The following is a 20,233-nucleotide window of genomic DNA, read 5'->3' on the forward strand; positions in this document are numbered from 1 at the left end:
CTTTATATATGGTATTATCATATTAACTTGTATACGGCGTTACATACACCTAGTGGAGAACATGTAAATGTAGTGCACGAATAAGCCAGCAGCAGGGACGCCATTGAGCTCAGTATTGCTGCCCTGCAGTGAGTGCACGTTCTCGTAGAACAGTACGCACACACCTACACAAAAACCCTCCGTACGTTAGCTAGTATCTGCAAAGCTAATCGCCAGTACGCATGCCCACTACTCCACCTCGTTCCTCAGTGCACATGCGCGTCTAGGCTTGCAGCTGCGGCGCTCGTCAATGACGTGTGGAAGAAGATGGCGGCGCTCAGGGTGGAAGCGGCATGTCGGCTTGTATTGGGTCAAAGAGTACGAGGAGTGTGGAGGCTGACTGAAACGACAGAGAGACATGTGAGAATAGTGGTTACACCTGGTTCTAGAAATACATGGTGTGAATTACGCCTTGCTGTATTACATGATCGTTCCTTGTATAAAGACATCACATGGAGGTCACACAGATCAGCTGATTGTCATGTTACCAGTTATACCTCAGGTTTACAAGGATGAGCTCAGAAAGGAAGGGCTTTGCCTGGATTGATCAGATGAGAATCATTGTGCCCATGGGTTCACTGTATCTGGAGGATGCCATTCCTGATCTACTGAACATGCTAATGTACTGCCTGTTTCTGGCTTGAAATCTTTCTAAATTATTAAAGTGGTTTTAAAGCCTCTTTTTTTTTTTTCTACCTTAATGCATTCTATGCATTAAGGTAAAAAACCTCTGCTGCAGGATTTCACCTCCCCTTATACTTGCCTGATCTGATCCAGCGACGTGCATGAGAGCAGTGCTCACGCTGCTGTCTCCTTCCTCATTGGGCAGATTGATAGCAGTGGGAGTCATTGTCTCCGGCTGCTGTCCATCAAATACTGTGATGAGGGAGTGGGGGGCCGAGTTGCCTGGTCTTTTATCAATAGAAACAGACAGGGTGGCTCAGTAGCAAGCCAGCACAGGTTCCATCGCCTACTGGATTAAAGTAACATTAAACCCCCCCCCCCACTTTTTTTTTTTAATTACAAATATGTTATACTTACCTGCTCTGTGCAGTAGGTTTGCACAGAGCAGCCCCGATCCTCCTCTTTGGCTTTCCATGAGGGGACTGGAGAGCCAGCGAGGGACCCCAGAAACTGCAAACAGCCACAAATAACTGAGGCCGCTCAAACCTAAGTTTGTCATTTGAGCCCTGGTTCACACTGGGTACGATTTGAGATGCGATTTGACATGTCAAATCGCATCTCAAATCGGCGGCAATTGTTGGCAATGGCAGTGCGACGCCGCATCTGCGATTTCAAAAAGTAGTTCCTGTACTACTTTTTGCGATTTCGGGCCGCGATTTACATTAAATTGCGGCCGAAATCGCAGCCGTAAAATCGCGCATTTTACCGCGATTTTGAATTCGCAGCAGTGTGAACCTAGGCAAAGTGTACAGGCTCAGTGGCCCAAGCTAGAGGCTCACAGGTGTCAAAAACAGCAGCTGGATTCAGCAGATTCCTATTGCTGTCATTTGCATTAGGGCAAGATGCCTGTGTTAATGTTGTCTAATGAGAGATATCCCAAGACCTGCCCATATGAAAGCTGCCCAGCTATCCGGGTGCAAAGCCCAAGGACCCTGTTCCCACTCTGTGTAAACAGACAACTGTGAAAGAAGGAACCAGCACGCCAACAAGGTCATAATAATCTGATTAGTCGGGTTTAATGATGGGCAGAACACACAGTGATAGGACTGCTTGGCTCACAGTTGCTGAACGCTTGTTCCATACAAAAAACTGCCATTCAGAAGGTAGCAGTATTCTTTCATGAATGTCTAAAAGCCATCATGGTACATATGGAGGTTTTCTCCTCTGACAATGTAAGCTGAAATGTCAGGGAATTATAATCTTGATGTCCATAGGGGGGCATCATTCGTTGTGCTAGATGTATGAATTATTGTGCAGAGGATTGTCAGAGTGTTTAGGATCTTTTAATTTTCAATGTGTCAGACGTGTCTTCATTAAGCACCTACAAAATAACGACGTGTATTGTATTGGGGCAATATACATTCAACCTAATTTTATGTTTTCTTTTAGTATCACAGATGCCCGGGTTCATTCCGTTTCCACAGGGCTCTGGCCCCAGGGACACGCCGGTTTCTTGTCTTAAATGTTCGCTGTCAGAGTACAGTGACTGCAGCTGCCAACCAGGTGAGCCTTTTATGGTATCCATTGTGAAAAATATATCATCGGTTTTCTGAGAAACTTGTGAAATATATATATATTTATATAATCATCTAGGTATGTGAGCAACTGTTATCTGTGCTCACAGTGAAACCAGTAAATTACGTCTTCCATCCAAACTTTGTGCACGGTTGCTGAGAAGATGTGAGGGCATCTTAAAGAGTCGCTGTTACCTAATCAATGCAGAGTAAACGGTTTCTCAGCAAAGGGTCCTCAACACCCCACCCCCGACTCGCCTCACCCCGACTTGCCTTGCCTGCATTCCTACACACATAATGTCCAATAGAGCGTGCCTGACGAAAAGGACCTCCGCGCATATTGCAGTCGCAAGCCACAATAGAGATACTCTCCATCAACCATGCTTATTAAACACCATGTGTGCAGCTAACCAGGAAGAAACCTTCCTTTAACCACTTCCCGACGGCCGCATGTATATGTACGTCCACAATATGGCACGTACAGGCAAATGGGCTTACATGTACGTCCTTGCCTTTCCGCGGGTCGGGGGTCCGATAAGACCCCCCCCCCCCGCTACATGCGGCGGTCGGGTTCCCTCGGGGAGTGATCCGGGATGACGGCGCGGCTATTTGTTTATAGCCGCTCCATCGCGATCGCTCCCCGGTGTGGAAGAATGGGGAGAGCCGTGTGTAAACACGGCTTCCACGTGCTTCACTGTGGCGGCGTATTGATCGAGTGATCCCTTATATAAGGGAGACTCGATCGATGACGTCGGTCCTACAGCCACACCCCCCTACAGTTGTAAACACACACTAGGTGTACCCTAACTCCTACAGCGCCCCCTGTGGTTAACTCCCAAACTGCAACTGTCATTTTCACAATAAACAATGCAATTTAAATGCATTTTTTGCTGTGAAAATGACAATGGTCCCAAAAATGTGTCAAAATTGTCCGAAGTGTCCGCCATAATGTCGCAGTCATGAAAAAAATCGCTGATCGCCGCCATTAGTAGTAAAAAAAAAAAAAATTTATAAAAATGCAATAAAACTATCCCCTATTTTGTAAACGCTATAAATTTTGTGCAAACCAATCGATAAACGCTTATTGCGATATTTTTTTTACTAAAAATAGGTCGAAGAATACGGATCGGCCTAAACTGAGGAATTTTTATATATATATATATATATATATATATATAATGTGTGTTTTTGGGGGATATTTATTATAACAAAAAGTAAAAAATATTGAATTGTTTTTCAAAATTGTCGCTTTATTTTTGTTTATAGCGCAAAAAATAAAAACCGCAGAGGTGATCAAATACCACCAAAAGAAAGCTCTATTTGTGGGGAAAAAAGGACGCCAATTTTGTTTGGGAGCCACGTCGCATGGCCGCGCAATTGTCTGTTAAAGCGACGCAGTGCCGAATCGCAAAACCTGGCCTGGCCATTAAGCTGCCTAAAGGTCCGGGGCTTAAGTGGTTAAAGGGTCACTAAAGGGAAACAATTTATTAGCTAAATAGCTTCCTTTACCTTAGTGCAGTGCTGTTTTCATGCCCTCATTGTTCGTTTTAGCACAGATGTTGTATGGCTTTTCTGTTCTCCCCACTTCCTGGTTGTCTGTGTGAGAAAAGCAGAGCGAGGATTCCCTGGTGTGTGGACAAACGTGCTCGCCCCCTCCTGGAGACTACATGTGTGCGTGTGAACGCTGTGCACGTCTCCCAAACAGCAAGGAGATGTGAATGACTGGGTGTGTCTGTAACACCACAGCACCTCCTCTCTTGCAATAAGTTTAGTTTTAGGAAACCACTGCCCTGCCTGGAGCCCGCCCCCTCCCTTGCTAAGTGTAAAACTTCCATATCGAACACACTACACTGTGAGTTTACTGCAAGCAGCACCTGAACGGAGAAAACCTTGCAGACAAGCTCAAAAATAATGTAAAATCTTAAAGTCAGTGTAATATACTGTGAGGGTTAGAAGACTGGGAGAACCATGTATGGCTTTGTGTGTGTGTGTGTGTGTGTGTGTGTGTGTTTAGAAGCTTTGAATAACCATCGTTGGGAGGTATAGTGGGCGGTTTATGCAAAAACTGCGAGAGCTCTCATGCCCGATTTTTGTTTTTTAAACTGCAACGGATGCTGGGAAATGTAGTTCTAAGCACTATGGTCACATGAAAAGTGCAGAGAAGCAGGAAGTGAAGAGCAGAGAAACAAAAGTAGAAACCAAGGTACAATATAGGATTGAATTGAATTGCTTTTCAATCATTTTTAAAAGGAATCATTTAACTATTCTGTCTCTATACCATGTAAACAGTCATTTTAGCACAACATTTTTTTTTCCTTTAGTGATCCTTTAATCACTTAGATTACTATATTTAGACATGAGAGTTTAGCCAATACTATGATTAGTATAACTTAATTGTTTGTATAATACCTTGCCTGGTGTTTATTTGGTATGTTTGTTTTTTATATATATATATATATATATATATATATATATATATATATATATATATATATATATATATATATATATATATATATATATGTGTGACACGGGTCACTCCAGCATAAGACTGATTTAAACATATGTTTGTATAGATTTATGTGCTCTTTGGACACCCGTTGTCATTATTTCAGAGAAGAGGTTTATATTGTAAATATATGTATTTGACTCCTTCCTTTTTTTTTTTTAGATTGGTTTAGTCATAGTGTTTGTTTCCTTGTGGTATATTCATTTTAGTGTATTTTTTCTGCACGCTTGGTCGTCCATGTTCTCCCATGTATTACCAAAACTGTATATAGGCAACATCTTAAAGAACCTTTGCAGTTCTACAGTGTAGAGTTGAGCCTGAGCAAAGGGTTCCTGATCGACTGTTCACCCTGTTGCTGCTGGCCAGGATTTAAAAGCTCTGAACTTGGAAGTGTTCAGTCACTGCAGAGAAGATCTCCAATCTCCTACCCTTCACCATACCGAGAGAATTTTCTGATCCTGGGCTACCAGAAAAGTCAGATGAGCCCAGGAATTATGGTGCCCAAGTCACTTCTGCATTAAAGCGGAACTAAACTTACAGTACCTCCACTTGGCAATGCACCGGTTGCAAGCTCCCTTGCTGGCGCTGGCAATTTCTCCCAGTATTTTTCTGGGTTTATTTTTTGGCCTTCTAGATTGGTTCCCCTACAATGATGTAACCCCCACGTTTGTGTGCACAGAAATGTATTCATCCCAGCAACAAGGTCTGACAAAAATGTACGCTGAGCCGCACAAATGCAGCTCAGTATGCAGGTGGATATGTAATAAAAAGCCGTTCTGCTACCAAATTAGTTTTTGTTAAGTGAAATTCTATTTTAAAGAGCAGAATCAACAGTTACATTTCTTGTGCTCTTTATTCTTCAACTTGGGCAGATCTGATTTGACCTAGTTTTTGTGAAACTACTCATTCCTTGATAGCTGTGTTCACAGTACATAATATCCATGGAGCGCCATTTTGTGTAGGTTCTTTATTTATTTTTTTCTTATTCAATACTATTCTGAAACTGCTTCTTTCAAGAAAAAAGTTTTTCAGAGCATAACAATCCTATTACATTGCTTGTCTGTTTCGCATGTTAGAGAAGCTGGGATAGCCATGTAAATGAAAGTACATCTGAGAAATATGGAAGCTGTGTCTGGCCTTGGTCCTTTGGGTCACTGGCTCAAAAAAAACAGCAAGTTTAAATCCGAGAGGAATCATAATTCCTCATCTTTATACTTGTTCAGGGTCAATACCTCATATTGTCCTGAGGCCAAAATATCAGCATGACAGCTGAGTTATTATCATTTCAGAGGTAAAATCAGCAATGACCGTCCACATTTTGACAGGTTTCCTTCAAGGCTACATTCGCATGGGCAACCAGCCCCAGTGGAAATGTTTTGTCACCTGTGAGCAGATAGCTCCACCTGCAAAGCCCTATACATTTCAGTGACAGGTTGGCAGTGGCTGCAGCTATTTTTTGCAGTTTAGAGCCAGGGATTGCCTGCAGTAATCCCTGCTGAATGCACTACAAAGTGATTACTACCGATCTCATTCACATTAGGGCTAGTCCCCATACGAATATAAGCTAAACATAAAGTGGTTTGTACTTGATGCTTAAAATACATATTTTATTCTGTGATGATGCAAAGTATCCAACCTGTTTGCGGTTAATACTTTAGTAACGTCCATTACTGCTATGACTAAGCACTGTTGAAAGTGTGAAACGCGTTAGCTAACCTATCCTGTACCCTGCTGTGGTTTATACTTTTGTTATTTTATATAATAAAGGCGTTTTTAAAGGCGTATTTATTTGTTGTTCTAGGTTCTAAGTGCCCCGCCTGTCCCAGAGGCACCATTACCACAATCCCCTTTTATCCTAGAAGATGTGTTGCCTACCCCAGTCTCCGAATTTGCCCCCACAGTTGCAGAAACAGTTGGTCATGTGGAACAGAGTTTGGCTGAATTGGGACTTGGAGGTTACAGTCCAGTTGGCCTTGTACAAAACTTCCTGGAATTTTTACATATGGGTGTTGGTGTCCCCTGGTGGGGAGCTATTGTGACAGGTGAGACCTTTATTATATTCATCTAACACTAATGGGAATTGTTTCTTTAAATTTCTATTTGTTTAAAATATTTTATCTTCTACAGGAACAATACTTGCACGTATTATGGTTTTTCCACTAATAGTCAAAGGACAGAGAGAAGCTGCCAAACTTAATAATCATATGCCCCAGATTACCAAATTGACAACACGGATGAATGAAGCCAAGCAGGCGGGAAACAAATTTGAATGTAAGTTTGTGACATTTGCTGATGTTTATATTTCTTCACAAGAATGCAGGATCACTATGCATTGTGGGGGAAATGCTTTGGTGGAACTTAATGCCGCCTTCAAGAAATTGTCTGAAGCAAGAGCGTGTCTTTTATATCACATAGGGGACAAAAAGTATGGGGGTATAATTTGGACAATGACTTTATATATAATTTCTGGGATTGTTATAGCTAGGGATGATCAGCGAATGGATGCTTACTGGTCTCCTGGAGTCACAGAAAGTGATCATTAAAAAAAGTTAACAGTTGTCTTGTGAAGTTTACAGCCACCAAGAGTGTATATAAACCCCCCCCCCCCTGCTACGGCCGCCAAAAATTCATAAGTCGGTGGCACTTAAAAGGGGGTAAACTTTTAAAAAAGACCATGTGATTTTTATTTTCTCTTCTTTTATATGGGTCATTCATAGGGACTAAGGAGATTTTCTGCTTGAATAAGCAAGAGGGATTTTTTTCCCCCAGCCCAGGCACACTCCTTGATTGGCCAGGCTCACAGAGAGTTTGAAAAAATCAGCACAATGTACATTTGGCTTTCAGTGAGATGTGTCCCTTGTGCTGTTGTGTTCTCGTTTCAAGCAGAAATCTTCCTCCTCCCCGCAATCTTCCAGAGCAAAGGGGGGGGGGGGCGTGGTATAGACTCCCTCATTAACAGTGTTGGAAGAATTCTTCTTGCTTTCTGTTGCAGCTACTCTACAAGTTTAGTATATAACTAATAAGGACAAAGTTTTTATTGAAAGTAAAAAACAAAATTGTTACTCCCAGGCACAAACAATTTTGAGCCCTCCCCACCCCTATATGCATGCACATAGGAATGTAAATGAATTCATTGGGGGGTGACCAAGTACAAAAAGAGTGCTGAAATTAATTGTAATTTAAAGTGGTTGTAAAGGCTAAAAGTTTTTTTACTTTAATGCACTGTCTGCCTTAAGGTAAAAAACCTTTTGGGTGCAGCTCTCCCCCTTAAATACGCTGTGCCCAAGATCTCTCTCTCTCTTTGCTGGACGACTGCTGCTGTCAATCAAATTCAGTGACAAATCAGTGCCAAGACATCCCCTGCTGATAGGGGGTACTAAGGGGCCAGGAATGACGAAAGAGGAGGATCAGGGCTGCTCTGCGCAAAACCATGGTTAAGAGCAGTAAGTATATTTTTTGATTAAAAAAAACAAAAAAAGTCCCGTTGCAATCACTTTAAAGCTTGACGTGTTGGGTATCTATTTACCCAGTGCAACCTAATCTTTTATATTTTTACAAAAAAAAAAAATGGTTAATATATTGTTTTTGTGCCCTAAAGTTAAGGTAGAACCATAGGCTAAACTCTTTCATTTTGGATAGGATAAGGGAGGGATTTCCCTTAATTTCCTGTCCCGTAGCCAAGCTGAAAGTTAGGAGAAATCCCTGGAAATGAAGGGAATTTCTTGGGGACCCCTAGGTCACCAGAACTAGTGTCCTCATTGGACGATTTCCCCTCAATTACTTTTTTGGGGACAACCCAAAATTTGGGATTTTCTTTTACTTTCACTTATAACGGTAAAAAGAGAGGGTGAATCTTCCCTAACGGGGACACAGGCGTCAATACAAATTTACAAGCATTCTAATCCTTCTCCACTCAAAACTAAGAAAAACTTTTTGCCTTTAGTTATACTTTAACTTTAATGTATTTCCCTCCTTTGGTGTAGACAATAAGCGACTGTGTCTACACGCATTGTGTAGACATGAAAAGAAAAAAAATGATAATACATTTTCCATACCGCGCTCCTATACACAAAAAACGTGTATTGGAATACAATAGTAAAGTCCATAAACCGCCACCAGATGTCTCCAGTCAAGTGAAGGTGAAATATTGAATGTAAATTTGCTATACAAGTGCTTTGGATTGCAAACATGCTTCCGGAACATGCTCGTAATCCAAGGTTTTACTGTATTTGTTTTGGTCCAGGGTGCGTGGGCCAAAGGGGTTACATAGACCATGTCTACACAATGGTATAAAATGGGTTATTGTTGTCACCATCAGGAAGTCAGTATAGAACGGTGGCATGCAGTCACGTGATTGAGTGCATGTAAATATGAAGTGGTGGAAGGAGATAAGCAGCACTGAGATGCAAAAAAAACATGAAAACAATATATTTAAAAAAAGCAACAGTTTGATACACAGTGCTTTTAGAAAAAAAAATTATCTACTTTGGGGCCTAATGTCACTTTCTTCTTGTGCCTCTTAGTTTCCAAGGCATATTCGGACCTTACACTATATCAGAAGAAACATAACGTCAATCCACTCCGTGGTTTTCTGGTTCCCCTTGTGCAGGTATGAGGATTGTATGGTAACCATTTGCAAACTGTAATGTCGTTTTTCAGCTTTTTGGTGTATTTGTCAGCTTTACAGTAAAGCTGTAGTACCGGAAGAGCACAATTCCCCCCACCGAACCCCCCCCCCCCCCCCCCCCCCCCCCAGAGCAGGGGTCTCCAAACATTTTAAACAAAGGGCCAGTTTATTGTCCTTCAGACTTTAGGAGGGCCGGATTGTGGCCAGCTAAAGTAGAAATTGTCCTAGGATAAGTGGGAGTAAGCAACCCCACATTTGGTATTGAGGGGGAGGGGTGAGATGGTTCCCCATTGTTGCTATCCTAGGGAAGAATAGAGCCCTCATTATTTGTGTCGGTGGGAGAAATGTTGCTCCATTTTTGGTGTCAGATGGCATAATAGTGTCTTGCATCAGTGGGAGAAATAGTGCCCCAAGGACTGTGTAAAGGCAAGCAAAGGGCCACAGTTTGGAGACCACTGCCCTAGAGGAAAGGAGAGCAAATTTTATTTCAATGCATATCAGTTGAGTAAGAGAGGTGCCCCATATCCCACAACTCTTTGGAAAGATGATATGCTGACCACTATATAGCCCCAACATCAGCAGGGCTTTAATGTTAAAATGAGTATTAAGATATACATTTAACCCTCTTTTATGACATGCATCTCCCTGACCCCACTTCTTAGTGTTTTCCCATTCAGTTTTGGACCAGCCTTTAACCTATGGCTACGCCTTATATCGGTCCCACGGGCATAAGGCATGTTCATCTGGTGTGCATGCTCTTCCCATTCTGTCTGTGCTATTACTGGAAAGTGAAAATCAGATTTCTGGTGAAACACTACAGAATTTTTACACAGGGTCTCCAGGGGGATTGAAACGCACACTGTACAGTGACTAATATAATTTGAGTGAACAATTTTATGATTCTTGTCCATCCTTTACGAATCATATTTATTAATGTAAGATTAATGTTTTTGACCCCTGAGTGATCCATATCACAGTGGTATACATTTCTGTACATTAAGACAGTGTTTTACCTCAGCACATACACTATATTACCAAAAGTATTGGGACACCTGCCTTTACATGTGAACTTTTAATGGCATCCCAGTGTTAGTCCGTAGGGTTCAATATTGAGTTGGCCCACCGTTTACAGCTTTAACTATTCTATAAAGGCTGTCCACAAGGTTTTGGAGTGTGTCTATGGGAATGTTTGACCATTCTTCCGGAAGCGCATTGGTGGTGATAGGCATTAATGTGGATGAAAATGCCTGGCTCCCAGTCTGCTTTAATTCATTCCAAAGGTGTTCTATCGGGTTGAGGTCAGGACTCTGTGTAGGCCAGTCAAGTTCCTCCACCCCAAACTTGCTCATTCATGTCTTTATGGACCTTGTTTGTGCGCTGGTTCAAACAATTTGGAGGGGGGATTATAGTGTGGGTTGTCTTTCAGGGGTTGGGCTTGACCTCTTAGTTCCAGTGAAGGGAACTCCTAAGGCGTCAGCATACCAAGACCTTTTGGACAATTTAATGCTCCCAACTTTGTGGGAACAGTTTTGGGCATGGCTCCTTCCTGTTCCAACATGACTGTGCACAATCAAGGTGCATAAAGACATGGATGAGCGAGTTTGGGGTGGAGGAACTTGACTGGCCTGCACAGAGTCCTGACCTAAATCCAATAGAACACCTTTGGCAGCCTAGACTGTGAGCCAGGCCTTCTCTTCCACATCAGTGCCTGACCTCACAAATGCGCTTCTGGAAGAATGGCCAAACATTCCCATAGACACACTTCTAAACCTTGTGGACAGCCTTCCCAGAAGAGTTGAAGTTGTTATATCTGCAAAGGGTGGGCCAACTTAGTATTGAACCCTATGGACGAAGACTGGGATGCCATTAAAGTTTGTGTGTGTATGTGTAAAGGCAGGCGTACCAATACTTTTAGTAAAATAGTGTATTTGGATGGAAAATTGCACCATCTCACTAAAAACTGATCATGGGGGGGGGAGGGGCAGGCAGAGTGTAAAGAGAGCTGGTTATAGACTACAGGGGGAAGCAGAGCAGAAGCTGGTCATGGACCACGAGGAACATGAATTTTAGGGTGGGGGGAGTAGAATAGAGGAAACAGTGTGTCAAATGGTTGTGGGCAGATGGGATTTTCATAAAGGAGACAGAGTGAAAACTGATCATGGAATAGAGTGGAGGAAAGGGGGAAACTGCACCTGATCAGAGAAAGGGAAGAGGATTGTGGTGGAGGGTCTTGTATGAAGTCATTTTTGCCTTCTATGAAAGAAATGGAAAATCCTACCCTGTTTCTTACACCTTCTGTCATAGTTCTACATAACAAAGGTATGATCTACTCCTTGTTATACTTTACCAGGTTTCACACACTGCTTACTGCAGCAGAGAGCTCCTTCATTAGAGCCAGTGGGGACTTTGACAAGTCACATGACTGGGCTCTCTTTCTGGCTTTTAAAAACCACTTTCATGTTAAAGGGGTTTTTGGGTACGTTTTGAAATCCTATTGGGCACTTTCACAGTAAAACCTACAGTATAAAGCAAGCTCTATTTGGTTGTTCATCTCTTCATTCCAGCGTCATTCTTTTTCATAGACAAATGTAAGTCATATTTATTTTTTATTGTCTTTCCTAGGCTCCAGTATTTATCTCATTCTTTGTGGCACTGAGACAGATGGCTTACCTTCCAGTGCCCAGCTTTCAGACTGGTGGCCTGTGGTGGTTTGCAGACTTGTCCTTAGGTGACCCTTACTATGTACTGCCACTGGTCGTGACATGCAGCATGTGGGCTGTTCTAGAGGTAACTTTTCTAGCTTGTTTGTTTTTTTGCCCCCATTCCTCTTTTAGTCTCCAGTGTTCTCTGCTGTTATCTTCGGCTTTGCGTGCATGTTCCTTTTCAGCACTAATGAAAGTTGTTGTTGTGTTTTTTTTTTTTTTCTAGCTGGGAGCAGAGTCTGGTGTAAATAATCCCAACCTCAGGGTCATGAAGACTGTTTTCCGTATAATGCCACTGATCATTTTGCCCCTGACCATTAATTTCCCTACAGTAAGTATTGCCTTAATTTTGTCATTCTAATTAAATTATTATTTTGTTATTTGTCTTGATGTTGACTCCTGGACAGCCTCATGGATAGTGTTTCTCTAGAGCATCCGGCCCGCCAGTGTGATTTACCCGGCCCGTGGACTGAAACAGACAGGGCAGTGGTGACGAAACTGACAGGCTCTGAGAAGGGACACAGGCAGAGCCGTAGCTGTGGGGGAATTCCACCCCTCCCTCTCTTCGAGCAGAGCATTCACCTGGCAATGCCTGCTCCTATTGGCTACATTCAGAGCCAATAGCTGGGAAACTAGAGTATTATGGGAATTGTAGTCCTGGATACCAACAGGCCCCATGATGATTCCCTGAGAGGAGTTCAGCCCCTAACATGCCGAGCGGCAGCGGGAATAGGAAGAGAGGAGAAGAAATGCCATGAGGCTGTCGAGTGGAGGGAGCCAGTGATTCTTTTATTACCCTCCAAGGTAAGAACTTACCTCCCATCTATCTGGCTGCTCCCACTCTGTTCTACCCTCCACCTGGCTGCTCCCACTCTGTTCTACCCTCCACCTGGCTGCTCCCACTCTGTTCTACCCTCCACCTGGCTGCTCCCACTCTGTTCTACCCTCCACCTGGCTGCTCCCACTCTGTTCTACCCTCCACCTGGCTGCTCCCACTCTGTTCTACCCTCCACCTGGCTGCTCCCACTCTGTTCTACCCTCCACCTGGCTGCTCCCACTCTGTTCTACCCTCCACCTGGCTGCTCCAACTCTGTTCTACCCTCCATCTGGCTGCTCCCACTCTGTTCTACCCTCCACCTGGCTGCTCCCACCCTGTCCTCCCCTCAACCTGGCTGCATCCACCCTGTCCGTCCTTCCACCTGGCTGCATCCACCCTGTCCGTCCTTCCACCTGGCTGCATCCACCCTGTCCGTCCTTCCACCTGGCTGCATCCACCCTGTCTGTCCTTCCACCTGGCTGCATCCACCCTGTCTGTCCTTCCACCTGGCTGCATCCACCCTGTCCGTCCTTCCACCTGGCTGCATCCACCCTGTCCTTCCTTCCGCCTGGCTGCATCCACCCTGTCCTTCCTTCCGCCTGGCTGCTCCCACTCTGTTCTACCCTCCACCTGGCTGCTCCTTCTCTGTCCTATCCTCTCCCCTCCCTTTGTGTTGGGGGTCTGTTATTCGGAGCTTTGTAATGGAGAGAAGTTTGTGTTGGGGGGCTTTGTGATGGGGGGGACCTAATACGGGGGGGATCTTTGATGGGGGGGATCTGTAATGGAGAGGAATCGGTGTTGGGGGGGGTTCTGTGATGGGGAGGGGTTCTGTGATGAGGGGAGTCGGTAAAATACTAAAGTTTATGTTGATTAAAATTGTTCTTTATTTTAAATATTGTATTGTTTTTTCCTGTTTTTTTTTTTTTGTACTTCAAATAAGATGTGTGCATAGGTTCATATTTTTTTTTAAACTATAGTCCGGCCCCCCAACAGTCTGAGGGACCGTGAACTGGCCCCCTGTTTAAAAAGTTTCAGGACCCCTGCTCTAGAGTGACCTGTTTTTTTCTTTTTGGGTTTTAAGTCTTTGCAACAGCAAGTTTATAAATTCTGAGAATGTATCCATGCACCTTATTGCTGGTTGTTTTCTTCAATATAAGTTTTTTTTTATATATAAAAAAATTATAAACTGAGGAAAACTTTATTAAAGATCTTTATTATAGCAAAAAGTAATAAATAGTGTGTGGTTTTTTTTTTTTTTTTTTTTTTTAATTGTCGCTCTATTTTTTGTTTTATAGCGCAAAAAAATAAAACCTGCAGAGGTGATTAAATACCATCTATAGAAAGCTCTATTTGTGGGGGAAAAAAATTATCAAAATTAAATTATGGGTACAACATCACATGACCTCTCAAATGTCATTCAAAGTGTGACAGGGCTGAAAGCTGAAAATTAGCCTGGGCATGTAGGGGGTGAAAATGCCCTGTATTGAAGTGGTTAATCATTGAACCCTGCATCATTGCAGGACAGATAATTGACATGTAGGTTGATGGGCGAGACCAATGAGGGTAGTGTTGACACACTAGAGAGGGTAGAGTTGATCACTCCAGAAGTGTTGGTTTCACAATACAATTCAGTGTCATCTTTCTATGATGAAGCAGTGTGGGCAGCAGAAAAGGCAAGAATGTTTTTCAGGCAAAGCTTTTTAGAAATTTTTTATGCAACAGTCACTTTAGGCTTTCATTTGTTGTATTGATATGGCATGGTTATTGTTTCTGCACTTTTTTTTTTATCTCAGGCCGTGTTTACATATTGGGTGACTTCAAACCTCTTCTCTATAGCCCAAGTGGGTTTTTTGAGGATACCGGCTGTTCGCGAAAAACTGAAAATTCCACAACATGTCAAGCATGACCAATCGGTACTACCAAAACAGGAGGGCTTTGTAAAGAGTTTGCAATCTGGTAATTTTGGCATTTTGTTTTGTATTTGAGAGAACATATTTTTATTGTATCTTGTGAATGCTGCTTTTCACATACTCCTATTTTGTGTACAGTAAGATGTAGGCAGCCACAAGGTTAAACACCCTTTGTTTTAATGTATTCATTATAGTGGAAAACAACTGTAGCAAAAGTTTAGGTATTGGGCTGGATTCACATCTATGCAGTTTTAGTGCTTTTTGCATTTTGCAGATTTGCACTGCAGTCCATTTTACATGGTTTCCTATGGGACACGTTCTGTAGTGCAAATCTGAAAAAAAGCACTAAAAATGCATGCATCCAGCCTTAATGGTTGCACTGGGGCAGTACTGGCAGTTTTTACATGCAAATTAAACAGTCTTTTGTAGTCCTGGAGATTATCATATGGATGGATTATAGCTGATTCAATACCTGCGTTTCCTTTCCAGTCCACTTTACAATGATGTGTGAGATGCATATTTCAGAAAGGTTGCTGAAGCTTTGGGGAAAAGAGTGATGGGAGATATAATAAAATGCAATGGATATCAAGTTGACTGTAAAGGATTCATGGCTATTGTTGCCTTTTCATGTTGTTCAGTGACATGTGCAAGAGGGAATCCTATTTGCCCCTTTTTGCCTCTCAGAAAAATTGTTGAAGTTTGTATAACAAATGCCCCACACTTTTACACCCAGCATTGAATTCAGACTGCCTGATGTGAAGTGTCATCCATCATCAGCTAAGCAGTAGCTGAAGGGGGCATAAAGTACACCTCAACTACTAAGGATAAATTCAAATGATGGCTATATACAGGGTTAAATATGCTGTGTTCTGTTATTCCAGTAACGGCTAGAGGTGTGAGCTACTGCTGAAGATGTACGATGTGTTCCAGAAAAGTGAAACAAATGAAACTGGGGCTATTGCCAACACTGGAGGACAGGGGGGGGGGGGGCAAAAGAAAAGAGCAGAAAGAGTGGAATGAGCAACAGAGGGACAGTATAGTAGAAGAGTTGGTGGATATAGGGGAAGAAGTTGCAGGAGGAGGAACTTTTGTAGGATAGCAGGGCATAAGCAATGTGATTCAGAGGGCATGAGGCAAAAGACAAGCAGTTATTGCATGTGCAAGAACAATGTCACTCATTGTTCTGATAACGCACTTCTCTGGCGCTTGTACTGTTGCCATATACTAAGTATCTAACACAGAGCTATTTTAACACCTGGTGCAAAGCCACCATTAACTGTAGCAATATTCTTCACAGACAGGGGAACACAGAAGAGAAACATACAGTGACAAGTATCAATAGGACAGGAACAGGAGGTAAAGAATTGGATGACCGCACACTACCACAACAAACACTTTTTTCTCAGAGTTGTGTTTTTATCTGTGGATCTTCCACATGGTAGTGTGCCGTCATCCAATTCTTTGTTTTCTCAGCTACGAACTGGACCAGCACCTTCCTCTGGTGAGTATTAAACGACAAGTACACAGTGGACCGACCTGGAGGGGTGTAATCTATTTTGAACTGTAAGAGCAGGAACAAGATGGGGTCATTTAGACAATGGGGGAGCCAGGAAATTTAAAGATGAAGTGCTCTTTGTCTGTCCCCTTTCTCCTATTGATAAAGCAGCCCTAACTCTGCAAAAATGGGGCAGATTGACAGAGCACATGGTGGACTGTTACAACCCAAGGCAGAAAATGAAGAGCCCTCTTTATAAACCCTAAATAATTGTTAATTGGGTATGTCCAGAGAGCATGGCACAAAAAGTGCATGTTCCCGTGCAGTGCGTTTTGTCAGTCGAAAACGCACCAAATCGCATGTTTGCAATACTTATAAAAACGCAAAACCACTTGGTACTGCGGTACCTTGCGATTTGGTGCCCTCAAATGCACTGTGTTTCATGCTGCATTTGGGGTGCCGGTAACAATACATTGGCACCCACATGCAAATTGTAAAGGCAATGCGTTCACCTGCGGTGTGGGAAACATGTACAGAACATGCTTTCCCTGTACTTCGTTCTGGTGTGAACCGGCCCCAGAAGTGTTTGCAATGGCAAAACTTTATTCTTAAATAGAGTATTTTTATATTGCTATCTTTGTCCCAACTGCAGATATTCAACCTCACTATTTGTCCGTGTGACCATTGTCTCCAGTACAGAAAGTGATATGAAATCTAAAATGTTTAAGTTATGATGGGGACAAGTGTTGAATTTCCAATGGGAACAACTATTCTGGTGACAATAGTCAAAGGGTGGATTTCCCCTCATTTTGTAGCGCTTTTCCTTGCACTGTTTTTTATCTTTTAGAATAAGAAGTGAGAGGAAATCCCCCAACAGGACACAGGTAGCATTAAAAAGTGGACAGGGGTTTTAACACCTTCCCTACTTAGGCCCCTTTCACACGGGGTAGTGGAGGTGCGGTGATGGTATAGCGATTTTTAGTGCTGATATACCGTCGTATTTACCGCCATAATTCGGCCGCTAGCGGTGCGGTTTTAACCCCCGCTAGCGGCCAAAAAAGGGTTAATACCGCCTGCGGTATTCCCATTGCTTTCTATGGGAAGGAGCGGTAAACGCCCCGCTCCTATACCGCTCCAAAGATGCGGCTAGCAGGACTGTTGGAGCGGTCCTGCTAGCGCATCGCTTCAGTGTGAAAGCCTAAGGCCTTTCACATTGAAGCCTGCACGGCGCGATTTTTTTGGCTTTACATACATAAAAACAAAGCACCAGAGCACTGAATCAACACAAAGTACCAGTATTTATTGAACAATTAAAATCAAAACTCCATATAGGCAAAGGTAAACAAGCGTAAAAGTAGCGGGAAAACTAACAACTGGAGGTTTCAGGAACCGACAGGATCTGTGAGCCGAATGGTGGAAAGCTGGACCTGACCGAAGACATTGTCAGCGTCCGTGCCGACCTCCCTCAAGGCACTCTAAAGCAAACGCCTTGACCGTGGGAACAGTGGGCGGGAAGATGTGTTTACCCATTTTTAAAAAGAAATTTTCAAATAATTGTGTAGCATGTGCACAGTATTTTGTTGAAGGTAATATGACTGCAGTTGGTACTTTTGCTATGTTACTTTACTACCGAATGCTTATCAATGTATTGTTCTGCAGGTTGGAAAAATGCAAAACTGGGTCAGCAGTTGGAAGAGAGAGAACACAAAATTAAACACCACCTGGAAATAGCAGCAAAAGGTTAGTAATTCTACAGGTCCCATGTGTATCAAAGAAAAAAAGTGTTTTGATCTTTTCCCTTTATATCTTTGTTGTGTAAAGCACATTTCAGTTTTACACATTGTTAAAGTGGTTGTAAAGGCACAAGGTTTTTCTATCTTAAAGCGGGAGTTCACCCATAAATGTTTTTTTACCCTTAGATGGATGCTCATTTAGTCTAGGGGAATCGGCGCAGTACTAACCGTTGTAGAGGGCGATCTTCTCCGCCACTTCCGGGTATGGGTCTTCGGGACTGGGAGTTCCTTCTTGATTGACAGTCTTCCGACGGTCGCATCCATCGCGTCACGAGTAGCCTAACGTCGGTGCGGCTCTATACTGCGCACCGACGTTCGGCTACTTTCGGAAAATCGTGACGCGATGGATGCGACCGTCGGAAGCCTGTCAATCAAGAAGGAACGCCCAGTCCCGAAGACCCATACCCGACCCATCTGCCTTGTGTGTGTGTGTGTGTGTGTGTGTATGTATGTATGTATGTGTGTGTGTGTGTGTGTGTGTGTATGTATATGTATATGTGTGTATATATATATATATATATATATATATATATATATATATATATATATATATATATATATATATATATATATATATATATATATATATATATATATATATATACACACATACACACATACACACATACACTTTAATGGCATCCCAGTCTTAGTCTGTAGGGTTCAATATTGAATTGGCCCATCCTTTGCAGGTATAACAGCTTCAATTCTTCTGGGAAGGCTGTCCACAAGGTTTAGGAGTGTGTCTATGGGAATGTTTGACCATTCTTACAGAAGTGCATTTGTGAGGTCAGGCACTGATGTGGACGAGAAGGCCTGGCTCGCAGACTACACTGCCATAGGTGTTCTATTGCATTGAGGTCAGGACTCTGTGCAGGCCAGTCAAGTTGTTCCTCCACCCCAAACTCACTCATCCATGTCTTTGCTTTGTACACTGGTCCAGATCATTTGGTGAAGTGGGGATTATGATGTGGGGTTGTTTTTCAGTGGTTAGACTTGGTTTCTTGGTTCCAGTGAAGGGAAGTCTTAAGGCATCAGCATACTAAGACAGTTTGGACAATTTCATGCTCCCAACTTTATGGGAACAGTTTGGGGATGGCCCCTTCCTACATGCAAGGTCTATAAAAACATGGATGAGTGAGTTTGCGGTGGAGGAACTTGACTGGCCTGCACAGAGTCCTAACCTCAACCCGATAGAACACATTTGGGATGAATGCACGATTGTGCACTCTGAGATGAGTTTGGAGTTCCGTGCAGCCAGTGCCTGATTTTGATTCCAACTAGTTGTCTGCACGAAACACCTGTGCATCTTAGGTGGCTGAATACTGCCCTTTGCACAAGCATACAAAGCAGTATGCCCGTGTAAATGAGGCCTTACAGTGACTTTCTGGAGGTGGAATCATTATTTTTGACCTAAAGCCTTGTGCACAATATATTGCTGCTCTAAGCACAATCAGTATACCATAGGCAAAATACTGACATTTTAATGTGTTAGTCAAAGGTGCTTCTGCTTATTTTACAGGTCCATTGAGACAGACATTTTCCCAGAATCCATTGCAACAGAGAGAGAAATCACCAGATTCCCCAAAGAAACCAAAAGACAAACCTTGGGAGGACACAATTGGATAAAAACGAAATCCCGCTTCTAGCTCATGAACTGATCGATCTTCAATAACCTCATCCATTACAATACTCTCCAAAAAAGCTTAATTGGGATGAAATAACCAGGAAGAGAGGTGGATTCTCTTTTGGTACACATTGTATTTATTTAAATGATGATACTTGGAAACAGTGTGCTAAATCTAGTTCTAGGCTCTAAAGAAGATTATTCTACCTTTTTGTTTCAATGTGTTTTGTTTTATTTTTTTATTTTTTTCAAACCCGTATAAATAAAGAATATGTGGCCTGAAGCATATTCAGGCTGGTACCAGTCTCCATGGTCAAATCGTTCAAAAAGAGAGGTAGTGTTGTGTGGTTTTTCTATACTACCACTTTCACAAACACTACAAAATGCAAAGACATTCTGTTTAAAATATCACTACTCTTACCATGTGACAAAATAAAATCTTTTTTTTGTTTTTACCATCTGGCTATTTCTGCACATTTGAATGTACATGTGGATTTGTGTGTGACCATCCCACTC

At 42.6% G+C, this 20,233-nt stretch overlaps 1 protein-coding gene across 1 annotated transcript; it reads left to right on the forward strand.

Annotated features, from left to right (window-relative positions):
* Positions 1-219: 219 nt before the first annotated feature.
* On the forward strand, positions 220-19,924 carry OXA1L (OXA1L mitochondrial inner membrane protein). Its single transcript, XM_040354041.1, has 10 exons — positions 220-399; positions 2,113-2,226; positions 6,548-6,788; positions 6,874-7,017; positions 9,270-9,355; positions 11,996-12,160; positions 12,302-12,406; positions 14,686-14,848; positions 17,957-18,037; positions 19,613-19,924. Exons 1-10 carry the CDS (start codon positions 307-309, stop codon positions 19,717-19,719), a joined length of 1,299 nt encoding a protein of 432 aa, XP_040209975.1. The 5' UTR covers positions 220-306; the 3' UTR covers positions 19,720-19,924.
* The last annotated feature ends 309 nt before the right edge of the window (positions 19,925-20,233 follow it).

The sequence above is a fragment of the Rana temporaria genome, chromosome 1 (assembly GCF_905171775.1).
Source record: "Rana temporaria chromosome 1, aRanTem1.1, whole genome shotgun sequence".
In the NCBI taxonomy this organism is placed as follows: domain Eukaryota; kingdom Metazoa; phylum Chordata; class Amphibia; order Anura; family Ranidae; genus Rana; species Rana temporaria.

Coding starts and splice junctions, on each gene's coding strand:
- OXA1L (XM_040354041.1), top strand. CDS start 307: ATGGCGGCGCTCAGGGTGGAAGCGGCATGTCGGCTTGTATTGGGTCAA. Junction 400..2,112: donor CTGAAACGACAGAGAGACAT/GTGAGAATAGTG, acceptor GTTTTCTTTTAG/TATCACAGATGCCCGGGTTC. Junction 7,018..9,269: donor GGCGGGAAACAAATTTGAAT/GTAAGTTTGTGA, acceptor TGTGCCTCTTAG/TTTCCAAGGCATATTCGGAC.